Source organism: Phycodurus eques, chromosome 3 (genome assembly GCF_024500275.1).
Source record: "Phycodurus eques isolate BA_2022a chromosome 3, UOR_Pequ_1.1, whole genome shotgun sequence".
NCBI lineage: Eukaryota > Metazoa > Chordata > Actinopteri > Syngnathiformes > Syngnathidae > Phycodurus > Phycodurus eques.
This window is the reverse complement of record NC_084527.1, coordinates 27465315-27491395: the sequence shown is the minus strand read 5'-3', so window position 1 is coordinate 27491395 and position 26081 is coordinate 27465315. Positions and strand designations below refer to the sequence as shown.

Sequence of the window (26081 nt, the reverse complement as noted above, 5' to 3'; positions counted from 1 at the left end):
TGAATAGTGTTTACATTCCCTTAGAAAGTTTTGAGATTGGAAAGACTCTTCATAGTCAAGTCGTCAGGGATTGCAAGGGAAAATAAATTGTCTTAGTAAAACTTTCTATTTTGACGACACAACACTTTTTTTTTTAGCCAAGAAGTCTGGACAAAGTATGGAATTTTGTAATCTCAAATGTGTAGGAACCCTGAGTTCAGTTGTGTAAATGGCAATAGACACACAAATAGTTACTGTATAGTTATTAGTAAGACTTTGGTTTCTTGCCTGCTGATTGTGGCAGAGAGAAATTAATTAATAGCATGGATGTTTTATTTATGGTCAAGGTGATCAAACACATGAACAGCAGCTATCCTGGGGCAATGACATGTCCTTTAAGGCTCACTTTATTAGGCATGTATGTAAACAAGCTGGACAGAAAAACAGATTGGTCGCCTTAAGGGCTATTGAGTGTGAGGCCTAATTAGAATGAATACGCAAATCATCAACCCGTATAAAGTAGGAACGACGTTTTGTAGCGATCTGGGTACGCTGGCGTAGCTACAAGCTTCACTCAAGCTATTTAGAATGAGCACCAGTATGTGCAGGAAAAGACCATTCATGGCATGGCATGTGTCAGCTACAGCTGGATTTATTATCGACTCTGTCGTGGCTGCGCTGTGATGATGGATGGTGCCACACTGTGTGTTGCAGACCCTCTGATCTGTGGAGGTCCTGGAACCACAGTGACAGCTTCAGGTTACAGCCTTACTTTTGTTTTTTATATTTGAAATTCAGGCAGTCAAATTAAGCCGTTTACAGGATCTTTGATGTACATACACACAGCTGTGTATAAATGAGTCTGAATTATGAAAACAAACATGCAAACTGCAGAGGTATGAGGCTGCTTACTCGCTGAAGAACGTGAAATTGTTAGTCTCACACTGTAAAGGAAAAAGAATCACAATTTTTTTTCAATCGTCTCAATTACAGTTCTCGGCAGCTGTATCTTTTTGCTTAAATAGTTGTAACAGAGAAAACTGCAAGCCTGACTGCTCACAAATCAATGTTCACATTTGCAAGCCTTTACAAAACAATTCAAACGTTGGTATATTGTATACTGTATATGCATTAGAGATATGTATCTTTTCACCACAAACATCTTAAAGCATGATGTACACCAAAACTATTGTTCTGAGTTGCCACAAGTGTTTTCTATTTTTAATTTTTTTGCGGGGGAGGGGGTGCAGGTTGGGGGATCAATGTCACTTATTATTTGTGATATTGCAACGTTCTCTTGTTTTCTGCAGGTCAAGATTGTTGAACTACCCAGTAAGACTCTGGTGTGCAGCCTGGTAACAGATTCAAAATCGGGATCGGTCATGTGTGTCAAACTCTGGCAGGTAAGCATCAACCAGTCCTTGTTTCAGCTCACCAATAGTATCAATTAGTTGTGTAACAATAGGTGGATTTGTATTTAGATTTTTCTGAACGGGAATTCACTGCTATCAGTTTACCATTTTATCACATTAAATTTGTTCCTGTTTCCAGAAAAAAAAACGACTTTTATCTTTTGTATTTTATTCTTTTACTTTACCAAGTGTGAACAGAACTGAAATCTTAATCCAGGGCATAAACTGAACCATGATTTTTGGTCTGTTATCGAAAGATAGAAATAACTGCATTTATGCCAAAATTGTTAGGTTCAGGGGGTTCAGCCTGTCAACCTTTGAGGTACAATAGATTCTGCTCTCTTTGTATTTCCTTGCTATACATTTTTTATGGATATATGCGTCAGTCTGATTGGCTAGCAACCCATAACAAGGGGCACTAACAGGAAAGTCAACAAAAATTCACACGCAAGACATGGCACATAATTTAGAGCACGACAGCTCGTCCGAGGCCATTTTTCCAAGCGTTTCTTTTAGACTTGGAGAGTCCCAACACTGTAATTAGAGTGTTTGGAATGGCTGGGAGTTCTCAGTCATATATCAGCCTGCAGCTGTACATCCAATCTGATCCCAGCACAAGCTTTCTTTCTGTTTTGTAAATTAACGAGTCCCTGTAATTATTTTCATGGTTAATAATTGATGCGTTGTGTTTTGAGCTTTGTGGGGAGTTGCTTTAAAAAATGTGTTTTAATAAACACATAACAGATATCCTCAAATTGATTTTTTTAATTTTTATTTTATTTATTTTTTTAATTCAGCACATACATTTGTTTGCATTGGTGTATGATTTATATGATTTTACATTTTCCCTATGATTACAGTACGTTCATCAGCTGATTTATGATTGTGAACGACTAGTTGGTTTAAAGCTGAATGCCAGGAAACTTGATGATCAATTATCTCATGTTCAATTATGTCATAACAAATGATACAATAACATGCCGTCATCTAACTTCAAAGTTGAAAGCCCCTAGAATTTCTCCATCATTTCAGGCTGATGCTAGATGCGGCATATTTCTTCTGTTTTGCTTCCTCAGACAAAGCCCATGGAAGGCCTCACTGTGTGCACACTTTAACTTAACTTTTGTTACTGGCACTTCCACCTCTGGACACATAAGTTGTAAATGTGTGTAGGCCATACAAGAAAGGCCTTTATATAGTGATGCACCGAATTTTCGAAAATGTTTCAAAAGTGCATTTTCAGCATAAACACGTTTGTCACCGAATTAAAATAGCCGACGACACTAACAAAAACCGCAGCCAGCGTGTGGTTCTGTGCACTGTATTGTTAAAAAAAATAAATAAAAAAAACGCCGTGTCCACATTGAAAATTCGCCCAACATCCCTGCTTTCTGCTGTTCGTATCGGCCAATGCTTGGTGCACTCTATTTTGCGCCGCCCCAGTTACCGATGAGCTACTGCTGACTTGGCTAAATACGATGCCAAGCCGCAGAGGCAAAAGTTTGCGTTGCGTCCCATCTCAACGCAGCATAAGTCACTAATCTTCGCCTCCATGGCAGCGAATAAGATACACATCTGACAAGTATCATTATCACGAAGGCAGGATGAGGAGTAATTAACAGGAGAAAGACGGAGAAGCCATGCTAATTGCAAATCTATTTTGACATGTAGTCGAAAAACACCGAAATAAGCGATCAGGTGATTTATAATATAAGGTAACCTTTATTAGTCCCATCCATCCATCCATTTTCTGTACTGCTTATCTTCACTTGGGTCACAGGTGTGCTGGAGCCTATCCCAGCTATCCTCGGGCGAGAGGCGTGGTACACCCTGAACTGGTCGCCACCCAATCGCAGGCTACATATAAACAAAACAACCATTCGAACTCACAGTCACACCTACGGGCAATTTAGAGTTGCCAATTGACCTACCATGCATGTTTTTGGGATGTGGGAAGAAAACCCACGCAGGCACGGGGAGAACATGCAAACTCCACACAATGAGGAAATTTGCATCGTTTCGGCAGCAATAGTGGATACACGAAATACAGAAATAGCATGCAGGAGTAGACATTTGGGTGCAACTCCATCTGCCATTACAAAGTTGATGCAATAAATACATTGAAATAACAAATATTGAAGCCATAATTTATTAAAAATTATGATTATAGAGTAATGATTATGTTCTGCTGTTGAACAATATGCACAATTAGTTTTATCCCATTACATAATATACTGCAAAAACTGTCTCGTGGTCATGTTTTTGTCAGAATTTAAAAAATATGGAAATTTAGACCAGTTGTTCTGGAAGTTGGCAGCTGTGCAGTCATAACCGTAACTGAATTGAACTTTATTTTGCACTTTAAAAGTACAGTTTGGATTTGATATTTCTTCCGATTATTTTTCATGGTTTTCTAATTTATTTTTTATTAAATCTATTCAAATGTAGACTATTCTTATGTTTAAGTTAGGCAGTGGTTATGTTGCAATTTAAATATGTGTTTTTGTTATTGGTTTTATTGAAGTTAATTTTCAGGATTTCCTAATAATTTTTATTTTATTCAATTGCAGCACATTTTTTTAAAATTTACTTTATTTAACTCATTGGTTAATAATAATTTTGTCAGTTTTTCCTCATACCTACTGTTGCTGATTATTGTTGTTTGACTAATCATCAAGCGTTTTCTAACATTCCATACTACGAAATAAGTAAAGTACGAATCATTATTGCTGATATCGGATCGGACCGATATCAGTATCGGCCAAAATTCAAGGCTGCAATATCAATATCGGCTCTGAAGTGAAAAAGTAGGACCGGGGAATTCCTATTATAGACCCCTGCATTAAATGATTGATTATGCTGTGACAATGAAATATGTTTTTTTTCCCACTATTTTAAGGTAACATTAAAAAATAAAACTTTGTTCTGACTTCTGCATCCCTCCCAGCCTTAATTAGAAACTCCCGCCCACGTATTAAACCTGACAGAATTTACTGTATGTCCGATTTGCTACGAAAGCAAGAGCTTTGCAAAGTGTGGGAAGAAAGTGCCTCCACATGTGGGTTTGACTTCACTTGTGATGTAGGGCTCAGCCTGGGGAACAGTGGTGATGTATGATCTGCAAGGCTTTTGTAGTGAACAGAGGCTGGTGAGGAAAAGGAAATGTTCCTATACAGATATCCATCACTCTCAGCTCATCACCTTGATGCATCGTAGCCATGACAACATGGTGGACACAAACCCAAGGAAATGATTAGTTCCTTATGTTGGAACAGTGCCATACAGGGCCTCAACTAGCCACAATAGTAAACAGGCTGCTGGTTATGTGGCTGTTGATTTTTGATAGCAACAGCAGCAGCACAATGAAATGAGACAGAGGTGTTACCTGACTGAAGTGTAAATGTTTTGTATCAAACATTAATTTACACTTATTGGACAATTGAGACAGGGGTGTATCCTTAAATGTCTTTTGCGGAGCCAATCAATGACGTCATTGATCGGATCGGCGAATTATGACATTATAACCCAATCAGCCGATCAGCATAAAATGCTAAATGTCGGCCGATACGGATCAGGCCGATCAGATCGGTGTAAAGTCTAAACACATTATAGCTGGAGGGAGGCAGGAAAAGTGAATATAAATTAATTCAATAATTCAATAATTGAATGGATTGAAAGAAAACATCTGCTTAAAAAGCGCCATAACATCTATGAAATATCACGTTGTAGACTTTGACATGATGACTCAGCAAATCTGCGTATCATGCATCCAACCAATTAACATTTGAATGAAAAAGATAGTTTGATGGATCTGTATTTTGTTACTCCACGACAATAAAAAACCTACAATAACAGTAAACAAACACAATGTAATACACCGGTAGTCTTCGACTGTGCCTCGAACTACCCTAATAAAAGTTTAGAAATTGATTCCATTTAAGACCACGCTCAAGAAGTATACGAGTGTATTTGTTTCTCTGAATTTCTTCCCCACGTTGATGCAATAATGCAGCTAATTTACATACACTACCGCACCAATTTTCTACGATGGAGTATTTTTGCCGAAACTGTCAAAGACGTTTTTACTTCACGAAACTGCATATGATGTCATCCCACTTGTGATTAATTTTGATTAGTATCCACCGTAATGTCTTGTGTATAATGCCCATTCCCCCCTCCCACCCCCCCTCCCAAATTGTCAAAAGTCAATCGTGCGCATTATACATAGGTATAGGGGGGAAACGGAAAAAAACTTTTCACATTTTATGAATGTATGCCGCCATCTGGAGGTTGTGAGAGAGGTTTATACTCTCATTCCAATATGCCACCGCCACCTAGAGGTTATGAGCAAGGTGTAGTCTAGACTTTCGTTCTAATATGACAGGGGTACATGTGACTGCATATATGTACAGTTGTGCTCATAAGTTTACAAACCCTGGCAGAATTTGTGAAATATTGTTTTTTTTAAATACAGTGGGTACGGAAAGTATTCAGACCCCCTTAAATTGTTCACTCTTTGTTATATTGCAGCCATTTGCTAAAACCGTTTAAGTTCATTTTTTCCCTCATTAATGTACACACAGCACCCCATTTTGACAGAAAAAAAATTAATTGTTGAAATTTTTCGCATATTTATTAAAAAAGAAAAACTGAAGTATTCAGACCCTTTGCTCAGTATTGAGTAGAAGCACCCTTTTGAGCTAATACAGCCATGAGTCTTTATGGGAATGATGTAAAAAATTTTTCACACCTAGATTTGGGGATCCTCTGCCATTCCTCCTTGTAGATCTTCTCCAGTTCTGTCAGGTTGGCTGGTGAACGTTGGTGGGCAGCCATTTTCAGGTCTCTCCAGACATGCTCAATTGAGTTTAAGTCAGGGCTCTGGCTGGGCCATTCAAGAACAGTCACGGAGTTATTCTGAAGCCACTCCTTCGTTATTTTAGCTGTGTGCTTAGGGTCATTGTCTTGTTAGAAGGTGAACCTCCGGCCCAGTCTGAGGTCCTGAGCACTCTGGAGAAGGTTTTCGTCCAGGATATCCCTGTACTTGGCCGCATTCATAATTCCTTCGATTGAAACCACTCGTCCTGTCGTTGCAGCTGAAAAACACCCCCACAGCAGGCTGCTGCCACCACCATGCTTCACTGTTGGGACTGTATTGGATAAGTGATAAGCAGTGCCTGGTTTTCTCCACACATACCACTTACAAGTAAGGCCAAAAAGTTCGATCTTGGTCTCATCAGACTCATCTCACCATCTTGGAGTCCTTCAGGTGCTTCATGTGTCAGACGGGCTTTCATGTGTCTTGCACTCTGGAGAGGCTTCCGTCGGGCCACTCTGCCATAAAGCCCGACTGGTGCAGGGCTGCAGTGATGGTTGACTTTCTCGAACTTTCTCCCATCTCCTGACTGCATCTCTTGTGCTCAGCCACAGTGATCTTTGGGTTCTTCTTTACCTCTCTCACCAGGGCTTTTCTCCCCCGATTGCTCAGTTTGGCCAAACGGCCAGCTCTAGGAAGGGTTCTGGTCGTCCCAAATGTCTTCCATTTAAGGATTATGGAGGCCACTGTGCTCTTTGGAAGTGCAGCAGGATTTTTTTTTTAACCTTGGCCAGATCTGTGCCTTGCCACAATTCTGTCGCTGAGCTCTTCAGACAGTTCCTTTGACTTCATGGTTCTCGTTTGCTCTGACATGCACTGTGAGCTGTAAGGTCTGATATAGACAAGTGTGTGGCTTTCCTCATCAAGTCCAATCAGTATAATCAAACACAGCTGGACTCCAATGAAGGTGTAGAACCATCTCAAGGATGATCAGAAGAAATAGACAGCACCTGAGTTAAACACGAGTGTCATAGCAAAGGGTCTGAATAGTTATGTCTGTGAAATTTCAGTTTTTCTTTTTTAATAAATCTGCAAAAATTTCAAAAATGCTGTTATTTTCTGTCAATGTGGGGTGCTGTGTGCACATTAATGAGGAAAAACAAAATGAACTTAAATAATTTTAGCAAATTGCTGCAATATTACAGAGTAAAAAGTTTAAGGTGGTCTGTATACTTTCCGTACCCACGGTATGACTGATCAACAACCATAATTATTTCCTTTATCTTTTTTTTAATGATAATGCTTTTCTTAAATGCTTGGCAGTTTAATTTGAATCCCATTAAAATAAAATTAATTGTGTTTCCCCTGGCGCTTCATGTTTTCTTTAAAGAATTCAAATTCTTACAAATTCTGCCTAGGTAATCAAACATATGAGCACAACTGTGTGTTTTCTCATTTACTAAATAAAAGTAGGGCTGTGAATTTCAAAATAAGATCAAGTAAATAAAAAAATATTTTTTGTTGAAATAAAGTGCTTTACTTCAGAATGATTCTTTGAAAAAACGAACCCACAAAATACACATTATACTTCATGTTTTTATCATGAAGCAAAATCATGCATTGTAAACATGCATAATACATAGGTAGAAGGGTTTTCCAGAAATTTGAGGTCAACTTTGTGGGTACATATTATACATGGGTGCGCATTATACATGAGAAATTACGGTAATAATCATGAAAGGACTTTCCGTAGTTTAATGTGTTGGCACTCATGAAAGCCAAAGCAGATGTCCTTTGTGCAAAAAAAATTGTAAAAAATTGTTACTACACATACAAGACAGCGGTCTCTCGCAGCTATCATTTAACTTTGCAAGTAGTAACCCCATCTTCCGTGTCCCCACTCAATGACCTAAAAGAATCACTGTTGCCACCTAGCGTTGCGGAGGAAGACAGTTTGCCCAATGATAGAATACAGGTATTAACCAGTGAATGTCAACTGAAATTTCACAGACACGTAGGGCTGTAACTAACGATTATTTTAATAATCTATTAACCTCTGAATTATTCTTTCAATCAATAGATGAATCAGATTAAAAAAATAAATGTATTAATTTCCTTCATTTTATTCAAAAACAAGACATTATTTTAAATTGACGGTGGAGAAAATGCACAAACATAAATTGATAATGATTCAGTTCCTGGTTTGGTCCGTTAAAAAATAGGCAAAAAATATTGACCATTGTTTTCCAAAGTAAAAGAAGAATGAATCAGTGTGCTTTCATGGAAGACGACAGAAATCTGAGAATATTTACTGTTGAGAGGCTGAAATTCCATGAATTTGGACAATTTTAAGTTAAACAATGTCTCAAAACAATTAATCGTTTATCTAAACAATTATCGATTAATTTGATAACAATTAGTTGTCGAATAATCGTTGCACCTCTGCGCACAAGTGTCATAAAATATCATTAACCAGATTGATGGGCGCAGATACTGCGACTACTAATACTGCTTTCAGCCTCTTCTCTTTAATTGTTTACAGGGGAACTTCAAAGTGAAACACCTCAAAAGACAAACATGTAGTTCAAACAATCATTGTGCACAATTAATACCTAATTACTCATACATATCTAGAAATAATACAACCCAAATTCCAAAGAAGTTGGGTCATTGTGTTAAACATAAATAAAACAGAATACAATGATTTGCAAATCATGTTCAACCTGTATTTAATTGAATACACTACAAAGAAAATATATTTAATGTTCAAACTGATAAACTTTACTTTATTGTGTTTAGCAAATAATCATTAACTTAGAATTTTATGGCTGCAACACGTTCCAAAAAAAGCTGGGACAGGGTAATGTTTACCACTGTGTTACATCACCTTTTCTTTTAACAACATTCAATAAATGTTTGAATGAACTGAGGACACTAATTGTTGAAGCTTTTGTAGGTGGAATTCTTTACGCTTATGTTTATGTTTAACATAACGTCCCATCTTCAATATATATTTTCCTAGGTCTAGTTAATACTGAAGCAACAGCATTTTGGACCAGTCGGGGAAAAAAGAATCTTAAGGTCTTTCGAGACTTGCTGGAGCAGCATGTTAATCGTGTTACATTAATCCTGCCGAAAGGTCACAAAAGCATGGACTAGTTTTTCAGCATCAGCCATGGCAGGATTTTTGTTTTTCATATTACGCAAGTTAATAATAAAACAATGTCTTTGGCATTTGTTGGATGTGGGAGTTGAAGAATAAATCCAGATCAAATGTAAGGCCAAGGTCCCTTACTGAAGCCAAAGACAATAATCACAGTTTTAAAATTTATTAGTAAAAAGTCATCCAATTCTTTATTTCTCTGGGAGTTCCACCGTATATCAGTAATGTTGTGCTACATAACTGTTAGATATTTTAAAAGATAAAGTATGAAAATGACTAAGAGATCTCCTATAAATGGGCCTGCCACGATAATTACTATATCGACTTATCGTTCAATAAATAAAATGGACACGATAGATTTTCCAGACCCGATAAATTATCTTTGTTGTGGTGAGTCGCCACACAGATCACACAGTGAGCCGACAGAGTTGGACGGCTGTGTCACTAGCTGCTAGTGAGCTCTTGGAACGCCAGCGGTACACTCTTGCCGGTGTTGGCTCCGACCAATACTCCACAGCGTTGCTCTATGTGCAGTGCGTAGATTCACACAACAGAGAAACTTAAAGGAAAGTTAATTAAATACAAGTTTATTATGTTCTCACGGAGGGACAGAAATGACAAGGGGAATAGGGGTGCGAACCACTGCAGAACAATAGTTGGACAATCTAGATATTTGACTACAACTAACGTTACAAACTCAAATCGTGTTCTTATTTGTAAACGTGGACACACACACACACACACACACACACACACACACACATCCGGTGAGGACAAGCAACAACTAACCAATGGGACAAGATGAGAGAGGACAAAAAATGGCAGGGCATGACAAGATGTGGGAAATGAGCAAGGCAGTGCGACTGCTGAGTGCTGCGGTGGGATGCTATTATAGTGTCTAAACACCTGACCGTTCCTCCCAATAATGCCCCTCCAGGTCTTACTGTCATTGCCCACGTGAGCATTGAAATCTCCCAGCAGAACGAGGGAGTCCCCAGCAGGAGCACTCTCCAGCACCCCTTCCAAAGACTCCAAAAAGGATGGGTACTCTGAACTGCTGTTTGGTGCATAGGCACACACTGTCCCCTTTTGGTGCGAAGGCGGAGAGAGTCAACCCTCTCGTCCACCAGGATGACCCAACGTACAGACCGAACCGAGGGGCAATAACTATATCCCACACCTGCTCATTGCCTCTGACCGTGGGCAACTCCAGAGTGGAAGAAATTCCAACCCCTCTCAAGAGGACTGGTACCAAAGCCCAACTTGTGTGTGGAAGTGAGCCCGTCTATATCTAGTCGGAACTTCTCAACCTCACACACCAGCTTGGGCTCCTTCACTGCCAGAGAGGTCCACGTCCCTAGCACGAGTTTCTGTAGCTGGGGGTCAGACTGCAAGGGGGTCAGACTGCAAAGTTCCCTGCTTTTGACCGCCACCAAGCTCACTGCGCACCCGACCCTCTTTCCCCCTTCCACAGGTGGTGAGCCCATGGGAAGGGGGTCCCACGTTGCCTCTTCGGAATGTGTTTATATAGTTGTAGGCCCGGCCACCAGGCGTTGGCATTCGAGCCCCACCTCCAGGCCTGGCTCCAGAGGGAAACTTACTGTAGATCCGTTCATTTTATTTGTCATAAGGGGTATCTGAGCCGTACTTTGTCTGGTCCTTCACCTAGGCCCTGTTTGCCATGGGTGACCCTACAAGGGGCGTGAAGCCCTTGAAAACCTACCTCCTAGGATCACTGGGACACACAAACACCTCCACCAGGATAAGGTGACGGCTCAGGGAGGGGAAAAGTTATTTTTGTTTACCCAAATTTTTCCAAATAATAGATTTTAGAGCTGCAATTTAAATACTGTGAGACTGTGTTACCGTGATATTTTTTCTCAAGGTTATCGTACCGTCGGAATCTGAAACCGTTCCATGCCTAGCGCTTCGGCAGCCGTCTCAAAGTTCCTCGTTTGCTCTGGAATTTATGCCAGCCTACATTATCATGCCATTGACTGAGGAACTCTGTGTGGGGGTGGTTATTATGTTAATTAGCCCCTCACTGTTGGCTAACTTTGAGGTGGAAGTGCAGAATGTCTCCCTCACAGACACATTTTTAGAACGCACACTTTTGCATGTCCCCTAGCTTTAATCTGCACACTGGATGTAAGTAGTCAAAAGATACCTGCTACTCTCAGAGATTAATACAGAAGTAGCTTTTACCTAATACTGTTAAATAAATAACTAATGAACAAACCAACCAACAATCATCATTTGCAACATAACCTTTTACAGTGATTGGCACTAGGAAGTGTGAGTAAATGGATCTCAGATGCATTCAGCATTTGCTCCAAAACTTGACAATATTCTCTAAATGCCATTTTAGAGAAATCCAGTGTAACTTTATGCATCTCTCACCAGTCACCATCAATCCATCTTTCCAGCTGTTGTGCATGATGAATCTTCTCCCATAGCCTCAGCCCCATTCCAGCAGAGAGCCCTCGTGTAGAAAAGCCTGTGTAGGATATAATGAATTAGGTGTCTACCCAGGGTTCCCTGACCTCTGACCCATAACATCGTCAATCAAGGAGGTCTTACATTTAAGTGAAATGGTGGGCCCCAAGCCTGGAACGCTTAGGCCAGACCCTGGTGGCAAGTAGAGGCCACTGATTTTCACTTGTTTTTATTTGTTTTCTGAATCCATTAGTGTTAATCCTGGATAATGTGTTTGGAGGGAATACATTACTCTGTCTGTAATTTGTTTAAAAGTTCAAGAAGATACATTTATTGTGTTAAGTGTGAGGAGGACTCGAAGATGGATGAAAATATCTTCCCCTTCTGGCACATATGGAAAAGATTTGCTTCTCTCCTTATTTCTGGTAAATTAAAGGCACACATTTGTGCTGTGAAGTCGTCATATGTCTAATATATAGTAATATGTAAATGTATTCTTTGTAACGTTTTTTGTGGTATTTCAAGAAAATGTTAATGGTGAAATGCACAAGTTGTACCTCTCTCCTTCTCTATCGCCATTAATTCTCTCCTTCCACTCTTTCGTGTTCCTCCCACTGTAAGAGATATGAATCCCAGCTTTTTTTTATCAGCTCACCTGTTTATTCTCTTTCATTGAAGTAATTTACAAGCTCTGTGCATTGGCAACTTTGCACCACCCTTGTGCCTGTCTAATCCTACACACTAATTATTAGAATGCAGGAGGCACTGAGAGGTTATCACTGACTGCCAACTACATAAGAACTTAGCTTCATCATCCTTTCAAGCTTTGCTTAATATGTGTCTCTTACATTTCTGCTCATTTTGTAAAATTTGTGCCGGCACGGTGGACGACTGGTTAGCACATCTGCCTCACAGTTCTGGGGACCGGGGCTTAAATCCCGGCCCCGCCTGTGTGGAGTTTGCATGTTCTCCACGTCCCTGCGTGGGTTTTCTCCAGGTAATCTGGTTTCCTCCCACATCCCAAAAACATGCGTGGTAGGTTGATTGAGGGCTCTAAATTGCCCGTAGGTGTGAATGTGAGTGCGACTGGTTGTTTGTTTCTATGTGCCCTGCAATTGGCTGGCGACCGGTTCGGGGTGTACCCCGCCTCCTGTCCAAAGATAGCTGGGATAGGCTCCGGCAGCCCGTGACCCTAGTGAGGAGAAGCGGTAAAGAAAATGGATGGATGGATGGATGTAATATTTGTTGTCTTCCAAATGTCATAAAGATTAACTCACAATTTGCGTTTTACATGTGGATCGTCTGTAATGAAATAGTGACCAAAAATAATTGCAGCTAATTAGATCATATTTTGTTGTTGTTCAAGTTTGGCTATGTTTCTAAATAAAGACTACAATTTATTGCACTGCAGGAATACAAATTGATAGTTTGAGCCACAGTATGTACACTACCATATAATTTTAAAGGAAATGTTTTTGTGTTTAAAATTTTAGCTATCTGAATGCTTGTTTTTGATTAAAATTAACTATTTCCAAATATTTGGCAACTAAGCAACATGCTTCAGAAAAAACAGTACTTCTGAATACAGTATTAGTCCGTACCAAGCCGCCATGTCTCAGTAATATAGACGAGGAGTAAAGTGAGTACTGGGGTAATGGAGTGCTGTTAAGAGAGAACAGCAGCCTGATGAATGAAGCCCACAGCGACTCTGCGGGTGTCAGCAAGAGCTTCCAGAAAGATAACCTCTGCTCTGCTCAGCTTCCAGTATAACACAGCAGTTAAGTCCATTTTGGCAATAAAGTTCTCTTAATGCTGAATCCTCACTGGCTTTCCCTCTTTCTGTTACCATCCTCTTTCACCTTTAGCCACAATCAGGTCCTGGACCCCTCTTGCTGGCCGGGTATGAGGACGGGTCACTGTTGTTATGGGACATAACCCAGAGGTCCATTCTGAGTCAAACCAAAGTCCACCTCGAGCCTGTCATGTGTCTGACCTTTGACACAGAAAGTCTGAGGGGCATATCGGCTTCTTCGGACAATAAACTCTCCTCGTGGATCCTGGACGGGCAGAATAACCTGAAGGTTCGTGGATACTAAAATTACAGGCAGTAGTTATATTTTTAGTTATTGTTTCCATAACAGGGATTGGTTATATAAAAGGCATGAGGAGATTATTGCGATGGAAGATGAAGAGCATTGCCTAATTTTAGAGGTTCCTTGATGCATCACGATGCCAATGTATACAATATTGAAGCCATCTCTCTTCTATACCGCTTATCCTCAAGGTCGCGGGTGACTTGGAACCTCTCCCAGCAGACTTCAGGCGAGAGGCAGGGTAAACCCTGGATCGCAGATGATACTGAATCCATTGATTGGTTAACAAAGGGCGTCACGGTGGACGACTGGTTACCGCATCTGTCTCACAGTTCTGAGGACCGGGGTTCAAATCCCGGCCTCGCCTGTGTGGAGTTTGCATGTTCTCCCCGTGCCTGTGTGGGTTTTCTCCAGGCACTCCGTTTTCCTCCCACATCCCAAATAAATGCGTGGTAGGTTGATTGAAGACTCTAAATTGCCCGTAGGTGTGTATGTGAGTGAGAATGGTTGTTTGTTTATATGTGCCCTGCGATTAGATGGCAACCAGTTCAGGGTGTTACCCCGCCTCTCGCCCGAAGATAGCTGGGATATGCTCCAGCATGCCTGCGATCCTAGTGAGGATAAGCGGTACAGAGGATGGATGGATGGATGGTTAACAAAGCTAGTGAAATAAAAAAAAAATAAAAAGTGGAACTTGGAATGCATGGAAGGCCCTGAGCTATAAATTATTTGTTGGTTATACACAGTTTATCTGGGGCCAGGGGCCAAGTGCAGGGGGCCACTATGGATGTCATTCAGGACTGCAACAATCCACATAACCTCACATAGTCATTCATTAGGCATGGATAATATTATTAGAGTGCCACCCAATCTAAAAACAGAAGAAGTAACGGTACTTTTACTCGGTTACAACGATCTAAACATCGCTCGCTACTTTTCTTTATCAATTATTGCTCATTTATCAAGTATTTCGAAATAAATGGTTTTCTGCGTGAAGAATTATATACTTTTTTCCCTTATTGCACTCTCCAGAGTCTTCCAGATTGCTTAATTTATGTTAAAATTTTAAAAACATTCTCCGCGGGGGTCCGGGGGATACCCCCAGAACCCCCCCTACAATGTCTTTTTTTGGTCTCCTTTTTCATGCCTTTGGTGTTTGCATGTTTGCTGGTTTAGCATTTAAAGTAAACTTAAAATGCATTCCAGCAGTACATACATCTTGACATTTTCCCGAATACAATATCGAGGCAAATGCATCAAAAAGATCACTTGTGTTTAGAATGTACAATTCATTTTACGTAACAGTCAACACCTCAGAGACGTAGCGCCTCACTAGAAGCCATATATTCTCTGGATCTCATGAGCAAAAGGGAAGGCTTCCATTTTTGAGCCAACCCCTATGAATCAGAGCTGGTGAGGAACCTGGAGCTGATCGGTACACTGAAGGGTGTTGTCCAGGGCTTCTCAGAAATGAATGCTTGAATTAGAAATATTTTATGAACCCTTGCTTTTGTTTCACGTTTAAAATATGTCTGCAACGGTACTATTGTGGCTTTTATTTGCTATACCAAATGATCATTTTGGTTTTTTTGCTGTAGCAACAAAATATTGATTCAGTATGTAATCCAGGATGAAGATAACAGGAAAAAAGCACATGGAGAGCAAAAGAAACCATCAGGGGCTTTTAAATTACCCCTAAGTGCAGCTCAGTGTGAAGTCCAGACAGCAATGCTCAGTTCCTCCCACAGAAGTATTTTTGTGTGGCAGTCGTTGGAGGGTGGGCAGTGAGGCAACTGCTGGGTGGCGCACTCGGGCCTCAGGTCCTGACGGATGACCCCTGAGAGGTAATAAAAATATCAAAACCTTGGAGGCCCCTTAACCAAACAAAAAACACATCTGCAGTAAAGGGAACAGTAGACACAGTGGGAAGCTGCAATAAAGGTTGAGGAGGCTGTAAGTGCCACAGTATCCCACTCCCCATGAATTACTGCTTCAACATGGCCCCTGTTGGCTGGCAGGGCAGATAGATGTTCCGAGTTGTGAAATGAAGGGAAAACTAAATGAGACAAAACACAGCGCAGTGGTGATTTAGTGAAGCTGAATGTTTTTTGAAAGTAACCTTATCAAGGCCAGATAAAGACAGATATGTTCAGGAATTGAGGTTAATGTGATACACATGGCTCTCAGCTGTCTTTATCTGCTGCATGACCTGACCGCCCTAATATATACTTGTAGTAATGAAGCATCATCTTCATCTTTTTTTCCTCACACTGATTTCCTGTGAGCTTACGTTTTGTTGGACTAGACTATACAGGTGTGGATGTCAGGATTTACAAGCTGTTAAGTTGGATAGACATATATTGAGGCGGTCACTCAAATGTTCTGACAGAGCAGTGATAGGTTCCTCTAGGTGGGAGAAGAAGAAAAAGGGCTGCCGAGTGGACAGAGAAAACAGGAATCAACAGGGGAAGATTAGCAGTATAAATCAAGCATGGCTGACAGCAATCCTTCTCTGAGACACTTGACAGTTCTCTACAGGTGCAACCCCACACCCTTTTTGCCACTTCAATGAAAAAGTATTCAGTTTCTCTAGCAGTTTCCCAACCTTGATTGAGCCAAGACATATTTTACATTACAAAATCACACAGCGCCCAAACAAAAATGTCACAAAAGCTACTTCAGTAATGATATCTCAGTTTACTTACAGATGTACTTATTTACAAAATGTGGGCCTGTTCAATTGAACACAACCCTGATATACTTGCAGAAATTGAAGAAAGACACCCATCACAGATCTTAAATAATAATTTTTGGACCAATTGAGTGAAACCGGGTAATTTCCCACGGCACTCCTGTTGATCTCTTGCGGCACAGTGCAGTTGGGAATCTCGGTTTAGTGTCTTCTGTGAAATTGAAGTTCATTCAGCTGACAATGGATCAAGGCGAGGCCTGTCATAAAAATTACAGGTCTTCTTATTGAGAACCATTCTGTCGTTTTCTGAATGGAAGTGCTCACCTGTTTGACACAACCGCCTCTTGTCAGCCAGAGCCGAGCTCTGACAGGCAAGGCGACAAAAGGCTGTAATGTGCTTCGCGAATGTGATTCAGGGCCAGGGTGTGTCAGATATGCCTGTGAAAAGCCTTCCAGTCGATAGGCTCAAGTGAGTGAGCGATGATGGGATGTTTCAGTGGATCAGCATGAACGACAAGCCTCAAGTAAAGATGGGGGGGGGAGTGGAGCAAGGTTCGAGTGATGGTTGCCAACTGGACCCTTCTGAACGTGTCTTATGTCCATAAAATGCTACAAAGAGATCATAAAGGGTGAGTTTATGTTTGATGTGTTCGGGCCTAAGGAATGTCTCTGAGCAGAACTGGTAGCCTCAAGAAAAGCGAGGAAGCAAACTTTTCAGCTTTTGAGTCTTTAAAACAATGATGAAGTCAAATGTTTTTGTCAGCAATAACACTATAAGACAGTAAAAAGAAGAATACTTGGACTAATAAAACAATTGATGGCAAAGGTATTGTCATTTTTATTATAAAACGTCACACTTTGATACATTAAATACAACAGTAAGTAATAAAAGTGGGTAGATTGTGGCTTTATGTCTGGATTAAATAATACTTATTCAAAATAGAAGGCAATTTCTTGTTGCTTTTTGTGAGCAGCATGGTTAACTCGACAGCACAAATGCCAAATTATAGCTTGACAATGATACTCTAATTCAAGAAAACGTTAGTTCGCGACAATGATTACAACAGATTGACTCAAATCGCATTTGAATTGCAGTGAACCTTAAAAAAAAAAAAAAAAAGTCAACTTTTTTGACTCTTCTGTCAGAGAAGCAGTAATTTCAGATCATTTTGGGGCCCCATCGTCTCTGCCAAATGCGCAAGATAGTGTTAGATTCCTCCCTTTTATGGTAGTCTTACATTTGTTCTGCTGTTAAACAGGTTAAAAATATATTAGAAAACACAAAACAAAACACTGAATCCAGTTGTAAATTACAATGTCTTCCGTTCGCAGCGAGAAATGATATTAACTCAATGTCCATTAGTGTATCATTAGGAGTTAGTTTAAAATGAACCCTTTAATAAAACAAATGCCCTTTCCTGACTCAAATTTTGGGACGAAAAACAAACACAAACAGACACTTTAACCCATCATTATCAGGCCTCTAATTCAAAACAGATGGAGAGAGGTCGTGGCATACCAACTTCTTGAGGTAATAACAAACCTCCAAACAATCTGTCACCCCGAAGCTTTCTCTGCATCAGTGCGCCTTGGCTTGTTTGGTCAAAGCAGCCACACACCGACACTGTTGGTACCAGTGATGATGGCTTGATTAATATTACCCCCCCCCCCAAAAAAAAAAAAGTGAAATCGTATTTCTGACCAAAGCTTTCTTTTTCTGATCAGTGGCATTCCTCTCTGCTCTCTTTCACTAGCATTCCTCTTTATCCACTTTGGCAGTGAGTACCTGGCTTATATCGTCCACATGCAGCTTGTGTATAGTTCCAGCCCGGAACAGGAGCAGATAAAATCGGCAACATATCTTTCTATGCAAGGCCATTAGTCTCCTTAGACACAAGCCATGAAGTCAATTTTACGCTGTCCAGTTGAATTTCATCCCCCCAAATCCAGATGTGTGTGCTTCATGGAGTGATCCAGCTGAGATCCCCAGCTAGCAGGAAGAGCACGTTTCTCTTCCAAGGAATGCCCACCTCCAAAAGGTCCTTCAGATTGGGATCATTTATTATAGGATGTCAAAATGGTGCTCCTTAGCGAGACTTCTTGAAACACTGAAGTTCACGGAGGAAAGGAGCTGTGGCTAATCTTTAGCAGGCAGACATTACAAAATGCGAATTAATCAGTTCTCTGCTTTTGCTGACCAGACCTTTCAGTGCAAATGAAATTCATCAGAGGCGCTTAGAGCAACAACTCGTCTGCAAACAAGCATTTCACCAAGATGGCGTCTCTCTTGCTTGCAAACTGTTACAAGTGTAACTCAAGCCCCATCGTGCTTCCAATGGAGCCCCCTTTTAACTCCAAAGCAAATAAAGGGACGTGGAGAGATTTGGTCGTGGCCCTCATGCCATAATATTTTTTGCTTGATGATTGAGACTTCGGAGTTTACGGGGCCCCGGCCTGCCAATTCTGAATACATTTAAATTCAATTCAATTACATTTAAAAAAAAAAAATAAATAAATAAACATTTTTAAAAATTAATACAAATTCAGTAGAAATCTAACATCACTCTTGGACCTCTGGCATCAGAGCACCTGATAATCTCTCTGTCATTGTTTGTGTTGTTTATGTTTGGCTGGAAATAAGTAATTAATTGATTTACTCACCTATTTAGTAGATTCAATTTTAATGTTTTTCATTGAATTCATTCTTAATCCCCGAAGGGAAAATTCAATTTATAATGCAGCATTTTTTTTCTTATTTCCATGGCAAGCCCAATTGGCTTCTAGAGTTTTTGCAATGTATATTATAATGTATTTCATATTTTTTTATTATTTTTACAGGAAAATGAGTTGGGTGACACAATTTGAGAAAACCAACAATTTCAAATTAATACAGCTTTTTCACAGAAGTCTGAAAACAGTCCTTATTTAATGTTGTAGAATTTATCCCGTCCTCTATGACAGTGGTCCCCAACCACTGGTCCGCGGACCGGTACCGGGCCGTGAGGCATTTGTTACCGGGCCACAGAGAAGGAATGACCAATTCATATACAACCCCAATTCCAATGAAGTTGGGACGCTGTGTTAAACATAAATAAAAACAGAATTCAATGATTTGCAAATCATGTTCAACCTATATTTAATTGAATACACTACAAAGACAAGATATTTAATGTCATATATATATATATATCCATCCATCCATCCATCCATCCATTTTCTGAGCCGCTTCTCCTCACTAGGGTTGCGGGCGTGCTGGAGCCTATCCCAGCTGTCATCGGGCAGGAGGCAGGGTACACCTTGAACTGGTTGCCAGCCAATCGCAGGGCACACACAAACAATCAACCATTCGCACTCACAGTCACACCTACGGGCAATTTAGAGTCTCCAATTAATGCATGTTTTTGGGATGTGAGAGGAAACCGGAGTGCCCGGAGAAAACCCACGCAGGCACGGGGAGAACATGCAAACTCCACACAGGCGGGGCCGGGGATTGAATCCGGGTCCTCAGAACTGTGAGGCTGACGCTCTAACCAGTCGACCACCGTGCCATATATATATATGCCAATTCTGAATATATATATATATATATATATATATATATATATATATATATATGTGTATATAAATATATATATATATATATATATATATATATATACATATACACATATATATATACACATATATATATATATATATATATATATATATGTGTATATATATATATATATATATGTATATGTGTATATATATATATATATATATATGTATATATATATATATATATATATATACATATATATATATACATACACACACACACACACACACACACAATGCTGACTCCTAACCGGTCTGCGGTGCAAAGAAGGTTGGGGAACACTGCTCTATGACTGCTCTATGACATTGCAGTCCTTCAATATATTTGTTTTTAATGGAGAATGAAGTGCTATGGGAAGAAATGAACGCGCTCCAATTTATATATATATATACACACACACACACAAAATGCTGACTCCTAACCGGTCTGCGGTGCAAAGAAGGTTGGGGAACACTGCTCTATGACATTGCAGTCCTTCAATATATTTGTTTTTAATGGAGAATGAAGTGCTATGGGAAGAAATGAACACGCTCCAATTTTTCTCAAAATACTAATAGAGGGAAAGAAGTAGTAATGGATGAATTTAATTTTCATTTTTTTCATATTGCTAAAATTCATATTTGAATGAAAAGCACTGAGATTGATTTCTTTCCTTTCTATGTTCTTGGTAGCTCCAAAACTGCGTGACTCTAACCAACCCTGGCATTTCCCAGCTGAGTATTAGAGGAGATGGTAAACTGTTAGCATCAGCAGGCTGGGACCACCGGGTACGGATATTTGGCTGGAAGAAGCTGCGACCTCTGGCAGTCCTGCAGTACCACAGTGACATGGTGCTCAGCGTTGCATTCTCCGACCACAAGGACCCCGGGCAAAGATTTCTGGCTGCTGGATCCAAAGACCAACGTATCAGTCTGTGGTCAATCTACAATGAGGGACCCTCTGAAAATAATTAATACTCAGTGGCAGTGGTGAATGTAGGAAAGGGGTCACCAACATGGTGACCGCTGACACCAGGTCACCCCCAAGGACCACATGAGTAGCCCCCTAGTGTTACATATTGATATTTATCTGTTTCCTACCTTGTAAAATCATTGTTGATAATTATTGTGAGAAATCATTGACATGAACATTGTCTTCCAAAAAATGAATCTTAATTCCAACATATAATTAAATGTAATTTGAACAAATTAGTCATTTCTGAAGTGTGTTTCGAACTGGCAGCCCTTTGCATCAATCACTACCCAAGAAGTAGCTCTCAGATTAGACCCCTGAGGGGTCTAAAATTAATTGAAGATTCTAAATTGCCCGTAGGTGTGACTGCGAACGGTCATTTATGTGCCCTGCAATTGGCTGGCTAACTTTAGGGATCCTCAGACCCTAATGAGAATGTCCAGCATACAAATTCAGTACATTGAATTTATATACCGTCTGTGTGTGTGTGTGTGTGTGTGTGTGTGTGTATGTATATATATATATATATATATATATATATATCATTAAAGTTGTTTTTTTCCCTCATTAATGTACACACAGCACCCCATATTGACAGAGAAAAACAGGATTGTTGAAATTTTTGCAGAATTATTAAAAAAGAAAAACTGAAATATCACACAGCCATAAATATTCAGACCCTTTGCTCAGAATTTAGTAGAAGCACACTTTTGAGCTAATACAGCCATGAGTCTTTGTGGGAATGATGCAACAAATTTTTCACACCTGGATTTGGGGATCCTCTGCGATTCTTCCTTGCAGATCCTCTCCAGTTCTGTCAGGTGTGATGGTGAACGTTGGTGGACAGCCATGTTCAGGTCTTTCCAGAGATGCTCAATTGGGTTTAAGTCAGGCCTCGGGCTGGGCCATTCAAGAACAGTCACGGAGTTGTTCTGAAGCCACTCCTTCGTTATTTTAGCTCTGTGCTTATGGTCATTGTCTTGTTGGAAGGTGAACCTTCGGTCTGAGGTCCTGAGCACTCTGGAGAAGGTTTTCGTCCAGGATATCCCTGTAATTGGCCGCATCCATCTTTCCTTTGATTGCAACCAGTCGTCCTGTCCCTGCAGCTGAAAAACACCCCCACAGCATGATGCTGCCACCACCATGCTTCACTGTTGGGACTGAATTGGACAGGTGATGAGTTGTGCCTGGTTTTCTCCACACATACCGCTTAGAATTAAGGCCAGAAAGTTCAATCTTGGTCTCATCAGACCAGATTATTTTTCACCATTTTGGAGTCCTTCAGGTGTTTTTTTTAGCAAACTCCATGCGGGCTGTCTTGCATTCAGAAGAGGCTTCCGTCATGCCACTCTGCCATAAAGCCCCCACTGGTGGAGGGCTGCAGTGATGGTTGACTTTCTAGAACTTTCTCCCATCTCCCGACTGCATCTCTGGAGCTCAGCCACAGTGATCTTTGGGTTCTTCTTTACCTCTCTCACCAAGGCTCTTCTCGCCCGATTGCTCAGTTTGGCCGGACGGCCAGCTCTAGGAAGGGTTCTGGTTGTCCCAAATATCTTCCATTTTAGGATTATGGAGGCCACTGTGCTCTTTTTGTAACCTTTGCCAGATCTGCGCCTTGCCACAATTCTGTCTCTGAGCTCTTCAGGCAGTTCCTTTGACCTCATGATTCTCGTTTGCTCTGACATGCACTGTGAGCTCTAAGGTCCTATATAGACAGGTGTGTGGCTTTCCTAATCAAGTCCAATCGGTATAATCAAACACAGCTGGACTCCAATGAAGGTGTAGAACCATCTCAAGGATGATCAGAAGAAAGGGACAGCACCTGAGTTTAATAAAAAAAAAAAAAAAAAAAAAAAAAAAAGTTAAATCACAGCAAAGGGTCTGAACAGTTACGGTTGTGTGAGGTTTAAGTTTTTCTTTTTCAATTAATCTGCAGAAATTTCAACAATTCTGTTTTTTCTGTCAATATGGGGTGCTGTGTGTACATTAATGAGGGGAAAAAATGAACTTAAATGATTTTAGCAAATAAGAGTGAACATTTTAAGGGGGTCTGAATCGTTTCTGTACCCACTGTAAATAACAATATACATGATAGGGGGTTATAATGTACAATAGACATTTATATTGTTCTATGATATGTATTGATCTATTGTACAGCCAGTGTTGGGAAGATTACTTGGGAAATGTGTTTGGCAGGGCAAGGCAGATTTATTTATATTGCGCATTTAATACACAAAGTAAATCAATGTGAGGAGACTGAAGGGAGAAACCCCCAGAAACAAACAAGAACTGAAAGAGACTGCAGTAAAGGCCTGGAAGAGCATTTCAAATGAAGAATGCAGCAGTCTGGTGAAGGTCAGGCTTTATGCAGTTATTGCAAGAAAGCGTTATGCCACCAAATATTAAATGTTATTCATCCATCCATTTTCTGTACCGCTTCTCCTCATGCGGGTCGCGGCCGTGCTGGAGCCTATCCCAACTATCTTCTGGCGAGAGACAAGGTACACCCTGAACTGGTCGCCGGCCAATGTCCCAATATTTTTGCTCACTTGAAAAGTTGGTGGCTTCAAACCAAAGTTCTGTCCTGAGTTGTTTAACACATCTAGATGTAAATACCATGAAATAAAAGCTGGCATTCCGAACTCTTGTCTCATATCCGTTTTTTGATCTGAAACCCAAATGTCTTCGGTATACAACAATAACGAAGGAATTGACGTTGCGATTCCAATACTTTTGGAGGGGACTGTATGTGGAAACGCCCCAGACCATACCATATTGACCTCATGACAAATGTGCCAAATTTAGACCATTTCACCTCATATGACAACCTACATAACTGAATGTACCATAAAATCAAACCTCCAGAATTATAAAGATGATAAACTGTTCAAAGGTCAATGCTCTTTTATGTTTTATGCAAAGAGGAAAACTAAATATGTAACACACCTATCGAATACATTCGCCTCACAACGTGAATGTGATTAAATGCATATTAAAAGTGTCTGAAAACATTACTGTATATTGGAGACACGGACAAATTTGATTTAATCATTACGTCATTTTCTCTCTTCATGACGCAGGTGAAGCTCTGCCTCAACTGTCCGTGGTAGTTTGCCAAAACCGATTCAACTATGTGATTGTGTTCCCTGACCTGATGTGAGCTATGCTCCAGTGAACTTGCGTATGAGGAGTACGATGCACCTGAGCAGATATGTAATCCTGCGTTGTTTGGCCGGGAGTTGAGAGTCTCATCACAGTCTACAGGAAAAGGCCTGTAAACTCTTAAGAGCCAGACCAGCATAATGACCACAGGTCGTATGCGAGGGGAGGAAATACAAGCTTGATAGACAAGCTGCCTCATTCCATAGCATTACAGTACTTTAACTGTAAAACTACATTTTAATGTTTAACCTTTTTAGTGTATTATATTTTTATGTTGAGATCACTTTGACCGGTCAACTGATTCCCCCCCCCCCGCAAACTTTCAACTGTCAGATGGATGTTGATAAACTTTGTTTATGATTGGAGTTGGACTGTAGTTTGCGGTGGTATAACTGATAGCTGTTTCTAATATTTTTCACCTTTTATTTAACAAAATAAGGTAACCAAACGTTTTCTTTGGGGGGGGGGGGGGATTTCATTCAGTGTGTGTACATGTACATCTCAGCAAGTGTAAATATTATAAAGGATATGTGAACTTCTCCCCCCTTTTCAGGACATGTTTTCCTTGTACCCCGCAGAGGTTCGTGGATGCCTTTTGTCCCTGACCTCTATGCTGACATCTCCCATTCATAATAGCTTCCTAAGTCTCATGTTGTCTTTGAACAAACACCAGTGGCGACGTGGGCCAGCTTCCGTCTTTGGTCTGATAAATCAGATGCCAGGTCCATTGGTGCAGATGTCCTGTGAATGGAAGCAGACAGCGACCTGCTGGTCCAAGTGCTGGTGGTGGACCTCGTAAATCACTTTATAATGGATCTTTTAGGAAGTCAATAAATGGACAGGGACAGCCCCCACTACAATAGAGCCTGTGCTTCACTTATCACCCAACGTGTGTCTTCTTTGGCTTTGAAGGTCAAAGTTCAGCTTGACTTTGGAGTAGGACGTATAGTCATGTGGGTGGTTTTGGTGTTTATGCCAAAGCCTCTGTTTATTTAGATGTCACTAATGTTGGAAAAAAAAAAAAATATTTTCACCAAAACACCATTCAGTGTGTCTTTTTATTTTGGAAAAACAAAAAAGATAATCAATGCTTTCACTCCGTTTCAGTGTCCCACAAAATAATGCTGCATGCATGCCATTGGACTCATACTCATTCCATATGCCATAATATATACAGTATAAAAGGAGGACTTACCTGACTGGGTTTTAAATAACAGTCCCCAGATAGCGCGGTCCCTGATAGAGGCCGCATAGAGCAGATGTTCCACATGCAGATAAGTGTGACATGATGCTTCAGGTTGCGTTGTCATCCATCATCAATCTCCTCATATTTCAATGGCACATCTTTGGCATCATGTCACCGGGAACTCCAGAAATCCCAGCTCTCTTTTGTCGTCAACATTTACTTGACAGATGAATCATATTTAATACTTAAAATAATGAAACTATGAACGCATACAACTGTATGTACTGTCAGTTCAAAACATGGGAGTGAAAAAGTATTTCTTGTACAGTGTAATGTACCGGTAATTTGTTTTTGTTCTACATTCAGTTATAAAAAGGGGAGGGGGGGCAACATACAACATTTCAAGGTTACGAACGATGTAGTCTTAAGCCGCGTACGTCGTCACGCTCAGTTGCACCCTACTGTTTTTAATTTGATTAGCATTATTAGAATTGATTCTTTGCTGTAATTATGATAGTTCAAGGTTACAAACGGCGTGCAATGAGTGAAAGCCAACTGTTTTTCATTTGCTTGTTATTTATGACTTAGTG

General features: G+C 40.3%; 1 protein-coding gene across 1 annotated transcript in view; it reads left to right on the top strand.

Moving 5' to 3' along the window:
• Positions 1-23779, top strand: part of gnb1l (guanine nucleotide binding protein (G protein), beta polypeptide 1-like) — a 46195-nt gene extending 22416 nt beyond the window's left edge. The window contains exons 5-7 of the mRNA XM_061672969.1: positions 1290-1382; positions 13672-13887; positions 20864-23779. Coding sequence (XP_061528953.1) covers positions 1290-1382; positions 13672-13887; positions 20864-21145 — 591 coding nt within the window. The 3' untranslated portion in view covers positions 21146-23779. The remainder of the gene's footprint in view (positions 1-1289; positions 1383-13671; positions 13888-20863) is intronic.
• The last annotated feature ends 2302 nt before the right edge of the window (positions 23780-26081 follow it).